The 13,864-nt window shown below is 35.3% G+C and overlaps 1 protein-coding gene and 1 long non-coding RNA gene across 3 annotated transcripts in view; one reads left to right on the top strand and one right to left on the bottom strand.

The window, feature by feature from the left end:
- Window positions 1-13,864, bottom strand: part of LOC128248732 (uncharacterized) — a 47,725-nt gene that overhangs the window by 3,239 nt on the left and 30,622 nt on the right. Inside the window, exons 2-3 of the long non-coding RNA XR_008264908.1 lie at window positions 4,749-5,051; window positions 574-956 (exon numbers count right to left, since the gene is read on the bottom strand). This is a non-coding gene — a long non-coding RNA (uncharacterized LOC128248732). The remainder of the gene's footprint in view (window positions 1-573; window positions 957-4,748; window positions 5,052-13,864) is intronic.
- Window positions 1-13,864, top strand: part of LOC106875320 (sodium-coupled monocarboxylate transporter 2) — a 38,242-nt gene that overhangs the window by 3,570 nt on the left and 20,808 nt on the right. For both annotated transcript variants that reach the window (XM_052970725.1, XM_014923406.2), the window contains exons 2-10: window positions 198-266; window positions 1,653-1,704; window positions 3,553-3,620; window positions 3,938-4,018; window positions 4,632-4,705; window positions 4,830-4,970; window positions 9,349-9,484; window positions 10,136-10,221; window positions 11,619-11,731. In XM_052970725.1, coding sequence (XP_052826685.1) covers window positions 198-266; window positions 1,653-1,704; window positions 3,553-3,620; window positions 3,938-4,018; window positions 4,632-4,705; window positions 4,830-4,970; window positions 9,349-9,484; window positions 10,136-10,221; window positions 11,619-11,731 — 820 coding nt within the window. The remainder of the gene's footprint in view (window positions 1-197; window positions 267-1,652; window positions 1,705-3,552; window positions 3,621-3,937; window positions 4,019-4,631; window positions 4,706-4,829; window positions 4,971-9,348; window positions 9,485-10,135; window positions 10,222-11,618; window positions 11,732-13,864) is intronic.

Here is a 13,864-nt window from a genome sequence, read left to right as displayed (position 1 = left end):
AAAGGAGGAAAGGCAATGTTGACCTGTGTGGGATTTGAACAAAGAACGTAAAGAAAAAAAGAAATCTCACTGAGTATTTTTATCTGCCAGGCTGCTACCCTTAGCCGCCACCCATGTCATTAATTATAAAATGTTTTCAGTTGAGTTTATTGTTTTTAAACTTTATTCGCGATTTTAAAACATTCTTTCAATTGCAGTATCTTGAGAGACGATTCCAGTCTGTATCAGTCAAACTCATAGCTACTCTACTTTGTACAATCCAACAGGTAATGTAAAAATTTTATATATATATATATGTAAAAATTTTATATATATATATATATATATATTTTTTTTTTCTGAATAATATTATATTGATTTCATTCCAATCTGCCAAATACTCTTCGCAACTGTTTTTATGTTACGTGTCTGATCAGAACTAACCAAGCTTGTTGGTGCATAAAGCAATATTTCTCTCTTTAGCAGTGTTAGAAATTACATATATGAGATAAACAATTGAAGGTTACAAAAGTTAGATACACGAAGTTTACATACATGAGGTAAACAATTGAAGATTACGAAGACTCTACTTACGTTGAGCGCAATATGGCTGAACAATTAAGACATTCGCAACTCTGGGGCCCGGCTTCGGTTCCATTGAATGGCCTCTTGGACCCTTGTTTTTTGAGTGATATTGGACAGACGTAAACTGTAGAATCCCGTCGGCTGGATTTCACCCTTTATTCGAAATGTACAGCCTCATTATATACACAATGTGTGACGCTGATTCTAACTGAGAACTATGTCAAGGGAACACATGTCCATGTACTGGCTGGCCACTTACTCGTTAATTCAGGAACACATAATTCGGTTGCTCAAACAACTGAATCCTCCTTGTCAAACGACAGAAATCCACCACCACTCCCATATTTTTCTTGACTCACTTCGCAGCCTCCAGTTCTCTGTTTGCGGCCTTTCTGCAAAAGTTTTGATATAATTATTTTAATGATATTTTTTATCTCGTAACTGAAAATTTACTGACGTAACCCAACGACATGTTGTATTGATATTTTCATGAAATGCAAATATTATAATTCATCTAACTGGAAGAATAGCTTCATTGATATGAGCGTAACATATAATTATATGGACGTTAATGGAAGGGTTTCAAGAGAATGTCAGCAGATATTGACATAGCGTATATTCTAATATGTAATTGACTGAAAAAATTAGTCGATAGACTGGTTGAATCAAAAAGATATAGCGGTAACTAATATTTACCTTTAGTAAGAGACTTCAACTAATTCTGATTTATATATGACAGGTCTTTCAATGAATCTCTCTTACGTTCTTTTTATTGCAGTGTAAGTGCAACAGTAGGATAAACTGATGGTTATTGTTAATAATTATTCTTTCCTTAAGTTCTATGTTTGTGTAAAAGTGCTCTCAATAAATCATGAACGGAAAATGATTCCGGATATTTTGGACACAAAATTTCCTGTTCTACTTAAAAAACAACTTATAATTAAGTCTAATCGAATCACATCTAAAGAATCGTTCGTGCGAAAATATTTTAGGAAACATTTTTGCCGTTTTATTTTTGCTTAATGTGAAAAGTTGATGTTAATTTTTGAAACTATTAAATTGTAACAAATAATATCTCACTGTTTTAGGTCATTTACCTGGGTATCGCATCCTATGCTCCTTCAACAGCTTTACATGCAGGTAAAGGCTAAACCATCTATCTCACAGATATTTTTCTATGCTCTTCGTTCTATATAAATTTAAATTAAAAAGTTAATCATGAAATCATGACTATATTAGTCAAATAAATGTCCGTCATTTCGTTCCGAGTTCAAATTCCGACTTTGCATTTCATGCATTAATAAAATATGAACCAGTTGAACGCTTGGGTCGATGTAATCGATTATTCCCCTCCCCCGAAATTGCTGGTCTTGTGCTAAAATTTGAGACCAATATTAGTCAAATAAAGAAATTTGTATGGAACGAATTTCTGCTTCTCCAAAAGCGTATCTTTTAGATTGTAACAAGACTCCAGCTGAGATTTGAACCATAACTCCCAATTTTTCTAGTCTAGAACCACGTACTAATGTATCAAGATAAAAGGAAAAGTGTCACCATAAAAGGTATTAATGTTTTCGTAAATATGGCTTGATCAACCAACACGTGTTGACCGACAGTTAACACGGGAAATTTCAAAGTAACGCAGTGAGTTTTCCCGTCAAGCAATTTGGTCGAAGATTCTAGAATTTAGCTTACCACTATCATAGCTAGATTCAACTTTATACCAGAGATCCACTAAGCAATGTAAGGGAAACTATGTTACTAATTTCAGCGAGTTGGTCTCTCTCTCTCTCTCTCTCATTTTTCTGTGAACCATGCTTGTGTCGTACTCGACAAAAAACAACTATCCTTGCAACGTAGTGTTAAGTAACACACATTACTTATTTGCAGTGGTTGTAATTCCTAGCGCTACTTTCATAATGCTATTCAGAAAATTATAGCCTGAAGATTCCTAACAGTTATGTTCGTTGAAGCTGCTCCATTAATTTATTAGATATACATTTATGGTTAATAGAATATTTGAAACTCAATTAAGTTTTAGTGTGGTCATTGTCTACACATGCAAATTATCTCACATTGTGAACACCTGCGAAGAATATATGACTTAACATCACACTGAAAAGAGGATACACAAATTTCGTTGGTCTTAATAATTAATTAGTCGTTGGTAATACACAATATCAGATAATCTGCGTGTAAGGTTGAGAATGACCACACTAACATTTGAGTTTCGTATATTTCTTTTTTAATCCGGAACGTTTACATTTACACATGAACAAATATTTGATTTAGTGGAACAGAATTCATGATATAACGCATGGAATAGTTAAAGGTGTTCTGTAATACAAAATGCTAGATAATTACATGAAAGTTGTACACAGTTACTACGAACAAGATAAGTAGAGAGAGGGAGAACTATAGCATGCAAGTAATGCATGCATGATTCGGAATAACAACTCAAGGTCTGTACGTTTAGTCGAATATAACACAAGCATGTTAAGTGAAAAGAAGTAGAGGGAAAGAGCGATATGGCTTCTGGATAACTCTACCTGAGGTTCAATTCGCCAGCTTGTCATAGCCTAACGGAGTTTTTCTAGAACGTACGAGCGGACTTTAGACACCAACCGATTTGATAAATCAAGCTATGTTCGCGTAGGCATTAATACCATTTATGGTGACGATGGTAGACTGTGCATGGTCTTGAGCTGGGGAGCTCGAGTGTCCTGATTTTAAAAAAATCAACAAGAGGCTCGCTACAAAAATATTTACGGAAGATCATTGAAAACTACAGTGGCATAACTTCTCAATTTATTTGGCGCTATATTTAAAGAAATTTAATACAAAGTTATGCTAATTGTTGTTCACAAGGCCGCATTTATATTATAAATGTCAATTATAATATCATACTAATACTAAAAATGCTATTTATAAAGCCGTACTAATACTTGACAATTTCAAAGGTAGTTGTGTTATATTTCCTCTCTCCAGTAACTGAACTTCCGGAAAGGGCCACCATTTTGCTTGTTGGAGTAGTTGCCACTATATATACTTGTTTGGTAAGAATTATTACTTCTTTCATTTTTACACTTTTTACTGGCTCCAGTGATATATATATATACATATATATATATATATATATATATATATATATATATATATATATATATATATATATATATATATATATATATATATATATGTGTGTGTGTGTGTATAATGTTCTTTATAAAAGTATTTTAGCATTTTCTACTTTGTCTTTTTTCCATATATATATATATATATCTACTCGTGTGTTCCTCTTCAACCTTTTACACACACACACATATATATATACATTCTTATATATACTATTATCATTGTTGTTATTATTTAGGGTGGTCTGAAGGCTGTTGTATGGTCAGATGTTTTCCAAGCATTGATAATGTTAGCAGGACTACTGGCCATTGTCATCAAGGTCAGTATCTAAACCCCTCGCAACACCTTTTTCTTTTCCTCTTTCTCTCTCTTTCCACACACACACACACACACACACGTGTGTGTGTGTGTGTATAAATGACAGGTTGTTTTATACTAATGTGAATGGCAATTAAGCAAAAGAAAGTACTCAACACATCGAGATAGCGCTAAATTATAACGAAGACTGAGTCTATCCAAGTCTCTAATCTAAAATATAAGTGGTCTTTCCCACATACCTAGTTTATGAAACTGCCTTCAGATCTCTGCACCAGATTTTAGGTAAAAATTTACAGGTTTAATCCTTTCCCTTTTGCAAAACATTCACAGAACAATGAATGGATGTCCCCCACATATCTGAATATCCATAACATGGGAAATTATTTCATTATTTCAAACTAACAAAGCACTGTTTATTTATAACAGGCTACCACTGCTTGCAACTTAGGTTAACTGCCGTTATATCTAAAGATACCAGTAATGTATTAGATCCATGTAATCGACTACTTCCTCCAAATTTGTGATATATAGCACTTAACTTTAAAATCCTTATTGTTGTGAAATATTTATTAATTTAAAAGATAAAATCATTCTTGTTTTGATATGTCCTTTAGGGTACAGTAATTGTTGGAGGAATACAACATGTTTGGGAAGTAAACAAGCAATGGGGAAGAATCCATTTTAACGAGTAAGTTTATGATTTTGTTAATTGAACTCTCAAGCTAAATTACCTTAATATTCATTAATATATCTCCTGCTAATTTTTGACACAACGAAATGAATAAAGGATTATAACATTTCACCGTTTTCAGATTTCGTGTAGATCCGACCATTCGACATACATTTTGGAATCTACTCTGTGGAGCAACGATTGGCTGGATGGCAACATTTGGCACCAGTCAGGCGAGTGTCCAAAGATACTCTTCTCTTCCAAGCCTGAGAAAAGCCCGTTTGTATGATGTCATTTTAACGATATTGATTTGCAATTCGATTTTGTTCTTATTCAACTTAACAGTTTCAAATGACCTCAGTATCTGAAAAATATATAAAGATTACAAGTGTTAGAATCATAACTAGAAATATTATCTTACTAATAAAACGTATTTGCGTATGTAATAACATATTAAGGAAAATATCACATAGATAAAGATATTTGTCGACAAGATATTTAGTTGTGAGCAAAAATCAATCAATAGCAACCCTGACGCCGTATTTCTGAACAAAGCATGTGATTTTATGGAATATAGTATGTGCAATGGTCAGGAATTGGAGGAATAGAAATTTGGGAAGGAAACAAATAGTGAGAAAGAAATTTCAACAAGTTTATAATTTTGATTATCGCACCTTCAGGAGAAAAGTAAACAAGTCTCGTATCTTTTTAACGGATACTTCTAATCAATGTTCCCTATAAATGTTTTGTAGTGGCTGGGCGCAGAAATATGCTTGTATGCACATTTTGTTTTCTTATGCAATGTACATGTATCCATGCGGGTAACCAACGCTCAGATTTTTTCAATTAAAAAAAAAAGCGATTTTGTGTTGGAAACATTTTTACCCTTGTGTGCTAGTTGCAAAGAACGTGTGCGAACATTTTCCCTTTGTGTGCTAGCACACGAAACGCACAATTTAAAGAGAAGACTGTGTCTAGTAACAAAAGGCCCATCAATTGAAATTATGCGTAACTATACACATTTAATTTTCTTCATTCAGTTTGGTGATTCTTTCACTCCAAAGTCATAATTTTCTTTTATCCAAAATATATAAAAATATGATGACTTACATATTCTTAATATGTTCCTGCAGATTCGAGCTTGAATATACTTGTCACTGTTGTATAGCATCATTTGAGAGTAATTCCTTTCAGACTATGTAACTTTATAGCACACACGATTCATTAGGGTTAGGAGGTCATTGGAACGCACGATGTTTCGACCTTGTTATGCCTCATCGGCCAGAGATACCCCGGACTAATGAAACCAAGGTTTTGGCCCAAGGTGATACAACAAGGCCGAAAGAACGAACACCCCAAAGTCATCTTGCTCTAATGAATCGAGTGCGTTATGAACACACAGTCTTCGGAAAGGAGTTGTTTTTCAATGGCGAAATACAACTACGAGTAGCATATTTACGTTCAAATCATATTAAGAATGAATATTCATATCGTCATTCTGATTCTCACTGTTCACCTTGTACGCGACGATTTTCTATTTAAAAGCAATCTATACAAATTCTTTACAAAATCTGTAGAATTCTATAGAAAAGTGATACTACAACATGGACACAAGTTGAAAGAAAAAAAGAGTAAGATTAAATATTGTGTAGTTTGTATGTAGATTTGTTTGAAAATATATATAAATAATCAGGAGAAAGTAATATAAATGTTGAAATGTGCAGTAATATTAAGTTCGGTGACAATTTATTAAATTAAAATTATTCATCAACAGAAACCCTTGCACTTATTGAATGCTATTAAACACGAGCTAAATTAACACAAGATTGAAACAATATTTTTCAATCTTTGGATGATGTTATTTCATTTTATTTATATCGCTAATACCGTTTTCTTAAATAACTAGTAGGGATGAGATGACCCTGTAGATTAAATATTACTCTACCGAGGTGAAATCAATCTACCGTTGCTAGGACATTTTTGTGCTCTTAGGAAGTACATTTTATTCTTCATCACCAGGACCCACCCCATCTGGATATTGGTTATGTATACCATATCATCCCGACAGAATGTAATTTCTGTCCATTTGTAACTAATCATCTCAGTTCATGAACTAAAAGATACATCCAAATTCAGACACTGGTCCAGATTGTGAGCTGTAATAGTTGTTGTACAACAGTAAATCCCTCGTTTAACTAATTCTGCAAATACATCCACTCCTACGCGAATTTCATATTCATTTGCCATCATTGTCATCTACTATGAAATAATAATGCACCAAATAAATTCGCAACACACACACACACACACACACACACACACACACTCCTTTCTTCCTTTCTATTCCTTGACCGTGTGGTCGTTGACGCACTCGTTGATGACGTTGCAACTAGATTTCGCCTCTTCTCTTGACCTTCTGTGAGTTGGCGAAATTGAGGCCTATTCACGTTTTGATGTCAATCCGGGCGACGACCGATCCGGTATGGGTTCTGGTCTAAGGCGTCATCATCATGAATATATTATGGTCAAGTTAGCTTGAGAGCGCCCATTCATCTCCAAGCTGTTCACCACAAACGCTTGCATCTACCTGAAACATACCTTGGTCTCGAACACTTCCCCGTTAACCTGAGCAGGTTCCTCTGCTCTGGCTGGTGACTCATTGGGAAGCCTTACCCGATATCTTTCGCCTGCTGGTGCAGTGTTAACACCATTCCTCACTTGGGTTCAGCCAACCATCTGAAGTGGAGTATCTGGGTATGACGTTAGGAGCCATCAAGTGAGAAACTAAGAGTTGAATGAGGACTAGTGATTCCTCTCCACCTGACCATTCCTGGTAAGCAGCACCTGCCAGACACTTAAGGTACTACCTCAATTCAGGGTCCTCTACACCCTCGCATACACTCATGCATACACACGTATACATATGTACAAAGTACAAATATACATATGAAAAAATAACGTGAGATTCCCTATAAGAATCTTGTGTATTGTCAGTATTAACGTTTATTTGAAGTTAATATTTCACCAGCTCAAAATTCTTAATAGTCTCAAATCTTTAGAGAATGATGATTCAAGCTCCAATTGATTATACTTACAAATGTGCATCCCATAAATTAATAGAATAACGTTCAACGAACATGACGGTTAGGAATATCCTATATTTATATAACTTGGTATATAATATTATGAAAGTAGTGTAAGAAACTTAAATCATTGTATGAACTTAAGATGTTACTCGATACAAGGTGAGCGCTTTTTGTCTAATATGGAATAAACATTTTACATAAGAAAAGTGAAAGAAAGGGAGGAAAAGTACTCGCTGAGACAAGGAACATAAATCCCCGTAGGCAGCTAGTGACTCTGGTCGAAGGTTGCATTTGCCAGCTTTTATAATTGCAAACCATCCATCTAGAATCTTTGGGCTTCGCCAGGAAAAAAACTGGGACACTTTCTTTGAAGATTGCCACCTCAGTTTTAATAAGCCTACAGGTGTTGATTTCTCGGGCCATATTTACGTTAACGTTAATAACTTTTATTGTGACATTTTTCCTTTTATTGAGATATATCAATATGCAGTTCTAGTTTGGGAAAATTTGAGAGCTATGGTTCCAGTTTCAGCCTGACTCGTAATAACTTTATAATTTTAGAGCTTAATACTTTGTTGTTGTTGGCACTCCATCGCTTACGACGTTGAGGGTTCCAGTTGATCTGATCAACGGAACAGCCTGCTCGTGAAATTAACGTGCTAGTGGCTGAGCACTCCACAGACACGTGTACCCTTAAAGTAGTTCTCGGGGATATTCACCGTGTAACTGTGTGACAAGGCTGACCCTTTGAATTACAGGCAAAACAGAAACAGGAAGTAAGAGTGAAAGTTGTGATGAAAGAGTACAGCAGGGTTCACCACCATCCCCAGCCGGAGCCTCGTGGAGCTTTAGGTGTTTTCGCTCAATAAACACTCACAACGCCCGGTCTGGGAATCGAAACCGCGATCCTATGATCGCGAGTCCTCTGCCCTAACCACTGGGCCTCCAAGAGCTTAATACTATCTATATCTAAAACAAATAATATAAATTATGTAATCTCATTTTGCTTGTATCTGAACCTTTTATATAAAACCCGCAGTGTAACTTGTATGAATGCATAAAGATAATCTAAAGTCTATATTTTATGTTTGGAAGAACATAGAAACGGATCTGAAAACGAATAGTAAAATTGACATGAGTGACTTGAATGAAATGAAATAATTTCCGCATAAATGGAAAGTGAACTGAGTACTTATTTCGTGGATTCAGTCTACAATAAATAGCAGCAGAATTCCTCTCTCAAACCTCACCCTAGAAAAAAAGAGATATTCTTAAAAAAAGTACATATTAAAAAATATGGTGCAAAATTTCAGTAAATTATAACCTCTATTAATATATATATATATATCATGAGTTTGCTCGACTTGACTTTGCATGCGACTCAACAGCTTCAACGACGACGACACAATGTTCCCAGAAAAATTATGTCTTTTAAGAAAGTTAATTTTTGTGATGTAATAGAAATTTAATAATATTTGAAACAGTTGTCAGTTGTCCGGAAAACAAATATCAACCAACAATTCATAGTTTTTTTTTCTCTCTCTCTCTTGTTCATACGACATTATATTTCATTAGATCCATACTGATCAACATCGGAGCTGTCTCCTTCTTCATATTCCTTGCTTGTATAACTGGAATTGTTGTTTTTTCATTCTATGCAACAAAAGGTTGTGATCCTTTGACTTCAAAGCAAATTGAGAATACTAATCAGGTAGAATTATTTGATATTTAAAAAGAATTCATAAACTAAACAATCGTATTATGTATTTGTTTGATCTTGGCTTGCGTTTGCAATCATAGAATAAAAATCATAGACATAAATGGTTCATATTTATAGCACAGTAACTCATGAGGTGTGGTTTAAATATCCTGCTTTTGTACACTTGTCTCGGAGGCCTTGCTAGTGTTCTTTCCAAATCCTTTGGATTAAATCGCAGAGATACACTAACTAAAAGTACTCGTTATTCCGATCCGATTACATTCAACTAAAATAAAACAGAACACACGTGTTTATTGAGCGAAAACCATATTTCCTCTACTAAGAAAACTAAAGAGTACACATTCATAAATAATTGTTATTGACTGATTAGAATATATTCATCATAATAAGAGGACAGCACGGGAGGGATAAGTCCTATAGATGTGTTAGTTTAACGCTTAAAAATAAAATAACTTAAATATCGAACGTTACTATACGGAAGAACGCAGATTTGACAACATATATATATATATATATCTTATGTATATATTGTAGTAGAGATGCTTTCAACCTAATCGATTTTTATTGTATAACTGCAAACGTAATTCTGTGTACTTAAAATTTATAAATTATTTCAGTATCGATGTTTCTGTTTAATTGCAGATCATACCATATTTCGTAATGGAGGTGCTTGGTTACCCTGGGCTTCCTGGTCTATTTATTGCTTGTTTGTTTAGTGGCGCTCTGAGGTTTGTTTTACGAATCATTTCTACGTTTCAATAAATAATGTAATGGTATTTATAAGTTACACCACAACAGATTTTCATTAAACAGTATGCAAATACATTTGATGGCTTATATTATAACACGGTCTAAGGTGTGTGTGTGTGTGTGTGTGTGTGTATATATATATATATATATATATATATGTGTGTGTGTGTGTGTGTGTGTGTGTGTGTGTGGTAGGGCAAAAGTAGAGTAGAGAAGGATGATGGTGTATGCATCTCAAGATTGGAACGTTCTCAGAATCCAGGAGCACATCTTGCGAGCCAAGTCAACCTTGCAGTTTACGTGGGAACTCCAGCTTAAATTCTTAATTGCTCCAAGGTCTATGGTGTTGTAGGATGACACTAGGCAGTCACCTGAAGGATATATAATATAATATATATATATACATATATATACACACATAGAGAGAGAGAGAGATACAACTTTCACAGTAAAATTACGTCTTTTAAGAGTCAATTTTTGTGATAATGAAATAACTTATAAGATTTTAAAAGCACAAGTACGCTAGCAGTTATGCAATTCTTTGCAAGACTAGGATATCGTGCCATACGTCCTCTATTCACATGTCAGACTCACAACGCATAGCCACAGTGCAACGCAATGACTTTTCCTTAACAACCTCTCCTGTATAATCTTACCTCAGTACAGATCAAAAGAGAAAGAAAAGAGCACATAACCTTTGAACGACATCTGGAAAAATTTCTTTAACTGATACCAGACAAACAACCTATATCCGGATACATCTCAGCCAACAACTCTCTGGTTGCATGGGCTATAATATCACCAAACTTCACACACACACGCGCACGCACGCACGCACGCACGCACGCACGCACGCGCACACATATATATATACACGTGTGTGTGCATGTGAGTAGGTATCTGGTCGAGTACAAATTTATTCTCATCAAATGATACACATAGATATATAAATACATACACACATTTATAGTTATGCACATCTGTCTGTCTGTCTCTATCTATCTATCAATATTGATTTAAAATTTTGACACAAGGCCAGCAAGTTCGGGTGGAGGGGTTAAGTTGATTATATCAACCCTAGTGTTCCACTGGTATTTATCTCATCGACTTCGTAAGGATGAAGGGCAAAATCGACCTCGGTGGAATTCGAACTCAGAATGTAAAGACGATTCAAATGCCGCTAAGTATTTTCCTCGGCGTTTTAACGATACTGCCTGTTCGCCGCCTTAACTTCTAACAATATTAAAACTTCTAATCTGCTTTCCTTGTATAAACCCCGAATATTAAAGCTATGAACGATTTTACTTCTGATAGATATTCCATACATCGTTGAAATGTGTGCACACTACAATACATATATTGCTTGTTATTTTAGCTCCGTTTCCTCTTCTCTCAACGGATTGGCAGCTATTACATGGGAAGGATTCTTAAAAAAGCCCTGCAAAAGTTTATCTGAAGCTCATAAATCACTTATTACAAAAAGTTTAGGTGAGTATCTACAGGTTGTTTTCGTTAAGTATGCTGCTATTTGATGATAGCCAATATTTTAATACATACATATATATATATATATATATATATATATATATATATATATATATATATATACATAGGGGTTTGTATGATAGTGTATAGAGGAATATATTATTAAAAAGAATTCCAACTCTGTTTTTTATGTTTTATTTATATTCTAATAAAATTAATGTGGGTTATGCAATATATAGTATATATAGTAAAATGAAATGAAGTATTGAATGTCTTATTGAATAAATGAAATATTAAATATATAAGGACTAGTATACTTTCCTGCTTTCTAGCAGTCTTCAAGGTCATGTGTGACAGAAGGTTGACTTAATGTTTTTTTATAACCAAGGCTTCTTTGTCTGCTCTTGCCCTCATAGAACTGTTGCAGGCTTTTTTCAATCTCCGTCGGTGTTGCTTTAGGCGGGATCTTTCGCTACTTTTGGAACGTTAGTTGAGGCGATTTGCAACCTTCCCCCGTCATCTCATGAGGATCTTCCTCCCCTTGGAATCTTGTTCTTATTTGTTGTGGCCTTGTGATCTAAGTGCACATCCCCAGGATGACGACAAAATGCAGACAACTGGCTGGCTGGATCCTGAGAACGTTCAGAACCAGAGAGAAGGAAACAATGATGGTCTTCTGGAGGACTTTCGTCCTCAGCCGCCTGGACTACTGTTCCCAGCTATGGTCACCCAACAGTGTAACATTAACAGTGGACCTTGAAGCAATCCAGCGAAGCTTCACAAAAAAGATCGTCTCACTGCAACAACTCAGCTACTGAGAAAGGCTGAAACAGCTAAGACTCTACTCCCTGGAGCGAAGGCGCGAAAGGTATGCAGTAATATACATCTGGAAGATCCTGGAAGGAATTGTGCCAAATTTTGGCATTGAAAGCTACACAAATGCTAGAAAGGGTCGACACTGCACAGCGCCAAAGATCCCACAATGCCATCGCGATTCAGGACCAGTTACTGCAACAGCCTGGGTTTCAGGGGTCCACAGCTTGTTAATATTCTCCTAAAGAGCCTGAGGGACCTACACAAAGTGGATGTAGGTGTTTTCAAATCAAAACTGGACCTCTTTCTGTCGAGAGTAGCAAGAAGTACAAATGAGGGTAGCGGCATCAAACTCACTTATTCACCAAATGTCGCATATAAGAGGAGGCTCTCAATAATATCAGTGGATCAAGACGGCAGTGCCCCAGCATGGCCACAACTCTAAGCTGAAACTGAAAAAACAAATTATTTATTCACTTTTGAAGCTGTGTGTGTGTGTGTGTGCGTGTGCGTGTGCGTGCGTGCGCGCGCGCGCATCTACAGAAAGAAATAGAAAGAGAGAAAGACGTAAGAACGAAAGAATGATATGTGCGTGATTGTGATATATAATAGATGCTAGAGTGTTAGAGATTATTATTGTATTGATATAATACAATCGGTAGGAAGCATTGTGAATAATTTCTTGGGATTACGTCATAAATGCACAATTCATCGGTCGTACGGATTTTTTCCCTTAATGTTCGTAGGCTGGGCTTTTATGACGGAATCTCAGAAAACGATTCATAGTGTTTCTTGTCGATTGTATTATATGTATGTATGTATGTATGCATGCATGTATCCGTGTGTGTGTGTGTGTCATTATTCAGTTTAATTTCAAGATTTTTCGCTAATAGTGAAAGAACCGGTTTCTAGCCTACATCCAAGACTCCTTCGCTGGAATTTCAACATCAACAACAGGGTATTTTTGTATGTATGTATGTATGTACATGTGCAGATTTGTCTGTTTTGTTTAATGTATTCTCATGCATATTGTTGTATATCTAATCATGCTCATGTATATTTAAATGATAAACTTCTGGAAAGTTTTGCAGATTTTTATAGTTCCAGTGATGGGTTGGATCTATAGTTTTCGAATCAGCTTTCTCCTTTCTGGTTTTGAGAAGACTAATTTCTCAAGATTGCTGTGTAGGCAGTGTGCTAAATATCCCAGGGCCCCAATATGTGAATGTATATATATGTATGTATTTATGTACACATGTGTGTGTGTGTGTGTGTGTGTGTGTGCGCGTGCATATATATATATATATAAATAATATATATATA

The sequence above is a fragment of the Octopus bimaculoides genome, chromosome 9 (genome assembly GCF_001194135.2).
Source record: "Octopus bimaculoides isolate UCB-OBI-ISO-001 chromosome 9, ASM119413v2, whole genome shotgun sequence".
Lineage (NCBI taxonomy): Eukaryota > Metazoa > Mollusca > Cephalopoda > Octopoda > Octopodidae > Octopus > Octopus bimaculoides.
The sequence above is the reverse complement of the archived record's forward strand: the minus strand, read 5'-3'. Positions and strand labels throughout refer to the sequence as shown.